Source organism: Eucalyptus grandis, chromosome 7, assembly GCF_016545825.1.
Source record: "Eucalyptus grandis isolate ANBG69807.140 chromosome 7, ASM1654582v1, whole genome shotgun sequence".
Lineage (NCBI taxonomy): Eukaryota > Viridiplantae > Streptophyta > Magnoliopsida > Myrtales > Myrtaceae > Eucalyptus > Eucalyptus grandis.
In genome coordinates, this window is record NC_052618.1 from 10,758,048 (window position 1) to 10,769,206 (window position 11,159).

Sequence of the window (11,159 nt, forward strand, 5' to 3'; positions counted from 1 at the left end):
AAGATAAAAAAGGGTTGTAGCACTGAACTGCGAGCGTCGCACAGAGACATTTTAGGTTTGAGTTGAAAACATCGGCGCGATTGGCAAACCCACCTCCCGGCCAACGACGGAATATCAGACATCCAAGCCGAATGCGAGATACAAAGCCACTCCTATGCCGGATCCATCGACCGGCAGATTGTACAACTAAACAAGCGCATGGATATAAAACCCACCGATCAGACCCCTGCACAAGGATCAGGGGAAGAAGCGGCAAAGGTCCCTGAAAGATGCCGGTGCCGCTGGTACAGCTCAATAAAGGATGGAAGAGAGCTAGGCAATTGAAGGCTAGGTACCATGAGAATGCAGGAATGGCAACATCAGACGCTTGCCAATGAATTCACAACAGGTTCATATACCGCCTGCACTTAGAAAAACTAGCACTTTTCTTGCCAACTACTAAGACAAACCCGGAAAATGCGACGGGTTGTGCCATCAGACAGAGTTTGTTCTTCATGTAAAAGCATCATCATTGAGACTGAATGCTTAACAAAAAATATAACCCTGATATCAAAAGTACAATGCTGTTCACATCGAGATGCAACTGACAGCATTGCTAAAAGACTTATGTATCACTCCGATCTCACACCAATGGAAGTACTGGCTTGATCTAAATCTCACATGGGATACACAAGGCATGATTCATATCCAGGGGAAACTTAAACGAAAATAAAGCAACAATATAAGCACTACGAAAAGAGTACCTAACTAACCAACAAAAGGCATGGTGAAAGGGAATTACTCAGAGTGAAACGGCACGGTAAGATACTGGCTTCATTAGCTTAGTGATTAGTATTATCGGGTTGTGGACTGGCGTTACCTGCTTCAGCCTTGGATATTTCATCACCTCTGCGGGGGTTCTCGTCGACATCCAGCACATCGTCCATCAGGTCATCCTCTCCAACGTTAATGTCTTCAACGTCCTCATCCTCATTACTACCTGCACCGGGGATTTTCCTGGTCTTGGGTCCATGCTCCAGCCTGTGGGTTTCCAACTCTTTATCCATAGTTTCCTGTAAGTTCAGATCATCATTTGCTTTTCTCGCTTTCCTTGCATTTTGCCACCTCTCCAACTGCTTCTCGACATTTGCAATATACTGATCGCCAATCTGTTTCTGATATTCAGATAGCTCCTGTCGCCTAGTGTTCTTCCACTCCAGGAAATCCTGTTTCATAGATAAAGCACAGATCGATAATGCACACCAAAAGGGCCAATTGAAGAAAAAGGGCATGCTGACTTAATTTCGCTTTGTACAACTTGCTGACATGTAATGAGGTAAACATTAGGTGTTTCTCCAATTGTTGTAAACACTGACAAAATGATGAAACCATTTTCAGTGCGCTATGTATCCATGTCTATGTTCAGATCAAAATACCTAAATATCTCTAAAGATGCACATGCACCTACTTTCCTTGAGAATAACAGCAGAAAGAAACCAACCTGCTCCTTTTGCTGCTCGATCAAGGTTGCATCTTTCTCAAATGGTTTTGCAGGTAGATAGTATATGGACGGCTTTGTTTTAGTCCTGCAAGATAAGCATAGCACCACCCCTTAAGCATGTAAAAAGCAATAAGCAAATGATAGTTTTTCTACCTATAGCAATGAAAGCAGAAATTCAGCATCCAGTTGCTTTATCACGGCCATCATATGAACAGAAACTTATCTTCGTCTCAATAAAATTGTGAATAGGGACACTTTTGGACCAAAAGGAAAAATAACCTGCAGCAGGGGAAATATTAGAAACCATGAATACAAAACTTAGTAAGAGATATTGAAGGATAATTGAAGTACCTGCAAACAAGATGACTTGGATGAAATCACTGATCTGAAAGAACATTATAATGGTATTCAAGGAAAGTGAGAAACCAACCTTATAAAATTGCTAAGTTTTCTATGGTGCTCAGTCCAGTGCAAATACAGCAACTCCAACTTCTTTTCTTCTGCCTTGGCAGCAATTCGTGCCCTAAGAGTCTGATGCGAATTGCGGTAGTAGACAAAAGAGAGTATATGTCAGCTGCTTCATTAACTAACAAGACAAGAAACAAGTACTTTGCTTCTCTCTCTTTCTGAAGTGATATAACTAAAAGAAAAGACGAACCAAATCTTGCTTTCTCTTTTCTGCAATTTGCTCACGCTCTTGCTGCCTCAGCTTTTCACTTTCTTCACGCGCTCTTTGCTCAGCCTACAAGAAATGTGATGTTTAGGACTAGATGATGAGAAATAGCCACCTTGCTTGCACCAAGTTGATTCTCTGATAAGTCACAAAAGATAAATCAAGCAGATTCTGAAGTTTCATGTTAGATTGGAACTGCAATGGTCCATACAGAAGAGCCATGATCTCCTCAGATGCCTAAAACATGGACAACTTACAGTAGCGAAAATGCACCTCTTAAGGCTGTTATGGTCCAGGTCAAGAGCATAGCCGTTATGATACTCACCAATGACACATTGGCAATCATGTTCTTTATTTATTATTATTATTTTTTTATTATTTTTTTGGGTAACCAAACTAGTATGGGGATTCTTTGAGGCGAAGATCATGTAATTGACATACTCATCTAGCCATAGAAGAAAAGGAAATAACAGCCATTTACTTCATAGTAGCACACTGTACAATCAATCATATTCTTGTAATTGACTGTTCTCAACTGTGTTTCAAAAAGAATATCAGCTACTATAATCAGCATGAAATCATCATAGGTAGTTTCTACAATGCACATGCTTTGGCTAGTTCAAAGACCAGATCAGCAAGAGTAACAAGTACATACTCTTTGTAAAGAATTTGACCTCCGCATAAATGCATCAGATCCTGACAGTTGCATGTCCTCCTTTCTGAATCTCTGGAAGAATTCAACACAGCAGAGAAAATGAAGGGGTTAATCACTTTCAGAATTCCTCATGGCACTAAAAGATTGAAAAAAAAAATCACATTTATGAATGAAGATGCAAATTGGCATTACCAAGCGGTCCAAATGAAAAAATTGGATTTCTTTCAGAATGTATGACAAATATAATTTCTTTAAATATCATGTCTTTTCGATTCTTGCCACAATACGATGTCCATAAAACGTAACTATACCAAGCAAAGAAAAGAACATGCAAAAGACACGATGCCCAGGGTTAATGCCACGAGGATTTTCTAAGAGAGCAGAAAAGCACAGACAGTTTTCAGAATTTAAAGCAATATAGACCAGAGGGTAACCAAACTTAGGCTAATGCCCTCAGCAGAAATTGTGTGACACAGAATACCTATAAAAGATGCCAGGCAATGCTTCTCTGCTTCGCAACTTGTCAGGGCACACTTAACAAATCCATACAAGTGTACTAGTAAAGAATCCTCTTAAGGACACTTCAGCAGAAAACACTAGCTCAGGATAAAACTTAACAACACAGTTCGAAATATCTAGATAGAGGACAAGATATTTAATAAAGAAGATTTCCAAAATCATCTTGTCCAGTTGATTCAAAGGCACTAATCAGAAGGGAATGAGATGGATTTTCCTTTTTCTTGTAGTATGTGAGGCATAGGGCAATGAGTACGACTCATGCTTAAGACGACAGATGCCTTAGTATACTAAACATAAAGTAACAGTCCACCAACTAAAACACATAAAAGTCTCTAGGGGAACATTGATTTTGGCAATCTAAAATGGGACCAAAAATACATGTGTACATTCCAAATTGCACGTTGGCAAAGGAACCATGAATCCCCATGATGAATGCTCTCTGATGAATCTTCAGCAGCACGTGCTTATGATTGAGGCACTAGAATAAAATGCCAATTCATTGTTTTTGAGTGACTGAATTTAATAAATCTCAACGACTTGATTGCTCATCTCACATAACACTAAGTAACTAAGCAACATCTTTCGAATAAGACCTTTCTTTACTGCATCTGTTACACAAGGATCCTACAAGTTGTTTTAACCGTACATTATCGAGTAGAAGTTTTCCCATAATTAATGAGTTTCACAACCAAGACCCTTGACCCAACAAGATAGGTATCAAGTTACATTCAGATTACTTCTAAACAAAAGTTCTTTCCAATACATGCAAAAGTTCTTTCCACATTACAGATCACCAACCTGCACTCGCGATGATACAGTTAAGACAAATATTAGCACAGATATAGAAATTTCCTGCAATCTCCATCATTTGGTAACAATAAAAAGAACATCTGTCTTGATCAGTGCTCAGTAACCACAAGAAAAAGATATACTTGAGGACATAAACAAATTTGTCATACCTCCAAAGTTCCTAGAAGCTGACCCAGCATTCTTTTATTCCGATTGACCAAGCTAGGGTCCTCATTCTTTGGTAAAACCCTTGGAAGAGGTTCCGTTTCCGGAGCCTCAAATTCCTATATTATAAGGTTAACAGAATATAGTTAGGGCACAGCAGCAGCCTACAAGAAGTGATGCAATAATCATGCACATGTCTTACCATCTTTCCTGTTCGCTGAGTGAAATCTCTCCTTGACCTACTGCCCTGCTGCCAATCAGATGGCTTCTTATCAACTTGATTTGCACTGGCATCTCCCTCCACCAACGGATCCCTCATCTTCACATCCTTTGCTGCTCCAGCATCCTCTATGATCTCTCCGTCTTCCACCTTCAATTCCAAGCAAGTGCATACATGTGCTTATCAGGAAATGGGTAACACACAAATTAATACTCATTCAAAGCAAGCAAGTTGACTGCACACGACATCTCTCTCACCTAACAAGCAAATACATCCACTTAAAGCACAAAAAACTGTTGAATACCCTCTTCACTTTTCTTGACAATCAGATGACCGAACCCTAAAAGAATAAGAAAAACACGAACCTTGACGACTGCGGACAAAAGGCGGCGCTTGACAGGAGGCTGATCTTCGTTCTCGGTCCTCTCGGCCTGAAGGCCAAACCCCAGAACCAAAAATCTCAGCAATCCAAGCAACAATCCAAAACCACCAGCTTAAAAACACGAACTGAACCTCAAAAGGGCAGATGAAAGACATTCTATTCGTCTTACCGGGCGAACGAAACCGCGCTGCCGAGCTCCATTGGCGGCCACGTTACGAGGGCCGGCACCAGGAAACCCCCCTCTGCGAAGGCCCCTCGGGTCTCGAAGCCTCTCCGTTATCTGCTCAAACAACCCCCCACAAACACAGAAGACGCAAACGACCAGTTAACGATACGAACTCGACCAACCCACAAAGTCTTTCGAAGAGACAGATAAAGGGTACCTCGCGTTGCTGGCGATGGAGCTCGTCGATCTCCTTGCGGAGCTCCTCCTCGCTCTTCTCCACCGCCGTGCTCCCCATTTCCGGGCTCCTTCTCACGGATCGAAAATGGGTCCCGCCGTCGGCAAGAAGATACCCAGATGGAGATGAGGTCGAAGGAGGAGGAGGAAATTGCCGCCGACGATGGCGGTGGAGAGCAGAGGAAGAGAGGAGGCCGGCGAGCGCAGGTGGGAAACCCTTAGGTTTATGGCTTTTGCGTACTGAAGGGAAGATTACACAATTAAAATGAAAAGACAGAGTGGGGGTCGACTCGATGCTGCTCGATGCTTTTGAGTTTTGATTTGATTGGAATTATTCAAGACTCCAAAATCAATTAAAGCTTTGATTCAGACCCAAAAAAAAAAATTAAAGCTTTGATCCTTCTAGCTCAAACTTAGGCTCGATTATAATAAATTTTCAATGAGGTCGAGATCTAGGTTAATTTGACTTGACTTGACTCGAATAAGTATAAATTTTAGTAGAATGAACTCAACCCGGCTCAAAAGCTTGAATTCTAAAATTACGCTATAATTGTAAATTTAATAGTTTTATGTATTTGTTTAAATTTGTAAGCAAATGTGACTTTTGTATATAAATTGTAATTCCATGATAAGGCTATTTGAGTATAGCATTTTCAAATTTGAGTTTGACCTTGATTCAGCATTCGTGCTTCTTGGACTCGGCTTGATTTTCACATTATTTGGCATTAAAGCCTAAAGGGAAAAGATAGTAATATGCGATTTCACAAATTGTTTCGATTGTTTTAATTCATCGGTCATCTAGAGTTGTCATGGGAGTCCCCATAATAAATCATGAAGAGTCAGCTAGCCTTGGAGTGAAAACTGATCAAAATTGATTAAAATAATGAGCATCTTATATATAACTGATTCGACCAAAAACTTTAATAAATCATGTAATGATTAAGAAATCTCAAGTGACAACTAATTTTAATTGCACAAGATTTTGATAAACCACTTTACAATAAAAAATAAAAAAAAGAGTGCTGTAAAAGGATTTGCTTATCCTTTTGTCAAATTTGATGGAACTAATCAAAACAAAGTACTCCAAAAAGTGCCAAGTATTCGTACCAGATAAAAAGGATTTATTAGATGGAGCCCAACTATATAAGTGGGCCTTTTTCCCCTAACTGACACCAACTCATTTATCCAAAAAAGGATGGGCCTTTTTAATTTAACAGGGTTCGTATGCTTTTTGGGCCATTTCTAGAAACGTGGGCTAATACTTAATCGCATAATATTTCAATTTTGTGAGAAACAGGGACAATGCATGTTAGCCCAAGTACGGTTAATTAATCAGACTATTGGGCTTCGTGTGTCTCGTTCATTAATAATGTGGCTAGACAGTTGGTCTCCTCTCCATTCCTCATCTTAGAAAGCGTTTGCGGTTTGTCCATCAAAATCAACTAAGGCCGATCGAGCTAGGGTTTTTGTATCGCTTCGTCGGTACATATTATTTCAACTTAGTAATATGAGCTTGTTTGTTCTAAATGAATGGGCCTTTTGAATTGACAGAGCTCTTTGGGAGGAGTTAATCAGCCCACACAAACTTGTTTGTTCTAAATGAATAGGCCTTTTGAATTGACGGAGCTCTTTGGGAGGAGTTAATCAGCCCGGCCTCTTGAAGTTGATGTTGGATTTGCTTTTTGGGCTGTAGGATGTTGAAAGGGACTCTATTAAGTATTATCCACATCTAGATTTTCTTCTGGCTAAGAAAGGAGGCAGGTCATCTAGGGTTTGGCACCTAAGAAAGGAATAAGTGTCAAATATGCATCATTTAGTTATCTGGCTTTCATAAATTTTCATAAATTTGATCTAATAGTTATCACATTTACGAAAAATATGGGTATCCGATCAAATTATACTTAACTCTGCGTATGTCATTAGTTATTAATAATTAGGCCAACTGTCAAAGGTAATTGATGATGGATGGATCTATTGAAATAGAGTCTCCTCTCCACTCCTCTCCACTCCTCATTCTAAACAACATTAGGGGTTCATCCATCAAAACCTCCTGACTGAGCCAAAGAGAGGAAGATTAAGCTGCGGTTTCCATATGGCTTCGTTTGTGCGGTACGTTATGAAGATAGCAACTTGATTTGGCACAGCTCTATTGGGGTATGTACGTCGAACTTTAGATTTTCTAAATCTATATAAGAACCTTAAATTGTTGTACTTCTCACACTTGCTCCATGACTAATTACTAGTGTATTTGATAAGATGAGTTTGCTCAGTCGAGATTGTGACTAGATTTCACATGTTTAAATCAGAGAGGAAAAAGAGATTATATTTGTGGAAACCAAAATAAGTAATTATTGAGCATTGAAATTAAGCAATTCTTGCATCTTCATACAAGAAATTGGATCCTTGCTTGAGGAATTAGACTTTGAGTGTCGCAAATGATGACTCTCAACACGAAAAACTTGTCCTATTTACCAAGAAGCAAAGAAGTCTCCAATAATATATGCAAGACACAAACAGCCAAAACGTCAAAAACATGCTCCATGATTTGGGTTTCAAGGAAAAATTTTGAGAATATTCTGCATCGATTGATTAGATAATTGACAATGATGGGTTTGGTTTAATTGTTAACCAGCAAATGTGCACTCGGACTGGGCATGTGTGCCAACAATTGATATTTGCAAGATTGTCTAAATTGCTTTATTATGAAATATTTGAACAATTAATAGGAAAAAAGTAAATTACTGGTAAAATTACGCTGTCGAAAGAAATTGTATATGTGGAAAGAAAAATATGTCAAGATTTGATTTTCCTCGGGAAGGTTGCTATAGGAGAGAAAAAATTCAAATTTTTAATACTGGAACATGTAAGAGGTGAATTAACTTTAAGATTTACCCTTATGAACGACATTTATAAAATAAAGATTTGAGGAGGGAAGAGAAAAATTATAAAATCTCTAAAGAGTAGGAACTCCCTTTTGTTTTTGTATAATGTATGGACAAGAGATAAACATGTATATGTGGATTGGGTGCAAACCAATCCAGAGTCATTCTAGAATGGTCCCTCTAGTAACTCCCAAACCGTTTCAATCTCTATTTTAAGAGAGATACCACAGCAATGTAATAATTTGATATAGATGTCATCGATTTTAATGTGATCGGGTTCCCAATCGAGAATTTAGAATTTACCCTACTTGAAACCTAAAAAACGGAACAAGTTTCCTTAGGAATTGGCCCAAAACCGAACCAGCCAATCCCAAACATACTTGGCACTAGTTGAATAAGGCCAATTTGGTTCGGTTCGAATATTGAGTGGAACTTGCCAATTGATCACATCTAGTTTAAACTCAAAACTAAACCAGTGAATGAGCTCTCTTTCCATTAAGTTGGGGCCCAACCATACATAAGTGGGCTTTTTCCAAACTATTCATGTTCAATTTGTTTTTTGTGTTAAAGGATGTCGAAAGGACTCTACTATCCACGTCTGGATTTTCTTCTGGCTAAGAAAGGTGGCAGCTCATCTAGGGTTTGGCAGAACACGCATAACAGGAATATTCACCGTTAGAAATTTCTAGAAATGTGGGCTAATATTGATCATAGGGTTCGGCAGAACACGCATTACAGGAATTTTCACCGTTAGAAATTTCTAGAAATGTGGGCTAATATTGATCATGGAATATTTCATGTTTGTAAAAACGGATGATTATTAAGTAACGAAACAAGACAATTGGTTTAAGTCAATTGTACGGAACCTGATAGGACACATCACATAAATGCGCGACCTCGTCCTCGCTCCTAGCTCTAAGAAAATGTTGCGGTACATCCATCAAAATCACCCAAAGAAGCAAAAGGGAAGGTCGAGCTGCACTTTCCATATGGTTTGTTTCATATAGATCGTCTCAAAGACGGCGACTCGATTCGACACGGCTCAATCGAGGTATGCACTCTCGATTCAATCTCTAGGTTTTCTATGACCATGAATCTTAGATTGTTGTACATCTTACTCCAAACCCTATTTTCCCTCCTAGTTTGTCTCAGTGCTGATTCTAGAAACCCCTACGCCTCCATGACTTATTGCTTGTGTAGTTGATAATGTGTAATTAATCTGCGGTTAACAGGTTTTCATTAATTAAAGGATTCATTAGGCTTGCCATGATTATCTTCATAGCCAAGTACGAATCTCTCTTTAACGAGCTTTTAATTTATTTATTTTTTTACTACATAGTGGAAATGTTAATTGTGATCGTGGAGACCAATATAATTAATAATTTGCCTTAAAATTAAGGAATTCTTTACACGTTATGCTAGAAGCTATATTTGAAACTAGGGTGCATTCGTTCTATGAAAAATGGATAATTTGGAAAATATTTTTGAAAAATGATAGCTTACATCATTTAGAAAAATTAGTTAATAGAAAATATTTTCATCGTTAATATCAATTTATGCTTAACTATTTTCATGGGTGATCAAAAAAAAATTCCATTTTTAAAAAATAATATAAGCAATCATTTTCAGAAAATGTTTTCCAACTTACTATTTTTTTGCGAAACGGATGCACCATAAATTCTCATGGCTAGCACAGAAATGAAAAACAAAGAAACAAATTGCATTATTGCTTGAGGAATTTGACTTTAAGTGCCGCAAATTATGACTCTTAACACGAAGAACTTGTCGGATTTAGCAAGAGGCAAAGAATCTCTAACAATCTTTCCAAGATACAAACATCCAAAACATGGTTCATAATTTGGTCTGTAAGGAAAGTTGAAAATTTTCAGCATCTATTAGATTATCAGCAATAACGGGATTGGACGCACACTCGTTGCACTTGCACGCGCAAAAATTCTTCTTAGGAAGATTGTTGTGGGGATAGAAAAAATTCAAAATTTTAATACTACAACATATACTAGAAAGATAAAACTTATTAACTTACACATCTGCCCATAGTTACGAAGATCATAAAATAGATATTTGAGGGCATTATGTGAAAAAAAGAAAAGATTTGAAATCCCCAGAAGAAATTATGAGGTCCTTTTAACTTTGCATAACGATATAAATAAGGATAGACATGGATGTGTGAATTAGGTGCAAAACATCAATTCGATCCATTGTTACATCACTAATGTGAAATCAATTTCATACTTGAGTTGTCCATAAAAAATTTGACTTGTGCGTTACCTACTTTATGAGACTAATCAGTACAATATTTCATGTGATCAGAGTTTACCAAACTAATATGAGTTTCCTCTAATGATATAAAATAATTTCGAAACGCTCTAATACCATGTAAGAAGCTTGTAGGAGCTTAGTCCATGTACAATACCCAACCTAATTACGTAAAAACAATTACTTTTATAGGTTTTTTTAGGGGTGACTCATAGAAAGTACTTAATAATTTTCCCTCCAATATTTCACCCTCCCACCAAAATCCAATATTTATATTCCATCTTTGGAATATAAAGAAAAAAATTGCTAAATGAGTCTAAAATCACTAATTCTATACTTGCCCTAGTTCTCCCAAAAGAAGCATTAGTAAAAAGTGAAAATATAACAAAAAAAAAAATCATCTTCTTTATCTAATAATTATAATAGCACTTGGTATAATTAAATGTTGGTAACAAGAACCATTGACATTGACCTTTGCAAACATGTAGAGAAATTTAATGAAGGGTCGCTCCATATTTATGCGTGAACAGCGGTCTTCTGTGAAAAAAAGATTCTTCTGCATCGGTAGACCTAATATCTTAAAGACCCTACTTTAGTGCTAACACGCCAATTAACACATGATGGTCGCCTTCCTCTCCAAGCACAAGCTCATTCTCCACCAGTGCGCGCAGAGAGAGAGAGAGAGGCTGGCACTATTAAAAACGCTTCTGAAGATCC

The 11,159-nt window shown here is 38.0% G+C and overlaps 1 protein-coding gene across 1 annotated transcript; it reads right to left on the reverse strand.

Moving 5' to 3' along the window:
• Positions 1 to 525: 525 nt before the first annotated feature.
• On the reverse strand, positions 526 to 5,565 carry LOC104452737 (pinin). Its single transcript, XM_010067205.3, has 10 exons — positions 5,267 to 5,565; positions 5,053 to 5,163; positions 4,867 to 4,932; positions 4,484 to 4,651; positions 4,287 to 4,400; positions 2,809 to 2,880; positions 2,139 to 2,222; positions 1,911 to 2,011; positions 1,481 to 1,565; positions 526 to 1,205 (listed from the first exon to the last, which is right to left on the reverse strand). The coding sequence occupies exons 1-10, from the start codon at positions 5,342 to 5,344 to the stop codon at positions 822 to 824; spliced, it is 1,263 nt and encodes a 420-aa protein (XP_010065507.2). The 5' UTR covers positions 5,345 to 5,565; the 3' UTR covers positions 526 to 821.
• Between the last annotated feature and the right edge of the window lie 5,594 nt (positions 5,566 to 11,159).

Coding starts and splice junctions, on each gene's coding strand:
- LOC104452737 (XM_010067205.3), bottom strand. CDS start 5,344: ATGGGGAGCACGGCGGTGGAGAAGAGCGAGGAGGAGCTCCGCAAGGAG. Junction 5,164..5,266: donor TCCATCGCCAGCAACGCGAG/GTACCCTTTATC, acceptor TTGTTTGAGCAG/ATAACGGAGAGGCTTCGAGA. Junction 1,566..1,910: donor AAACTTAGCAATTTTATAAG/GTTGGTTTCTCA, acceptor CTTATCTTGCAG/GACTAAAACAAAGCCGTCCA.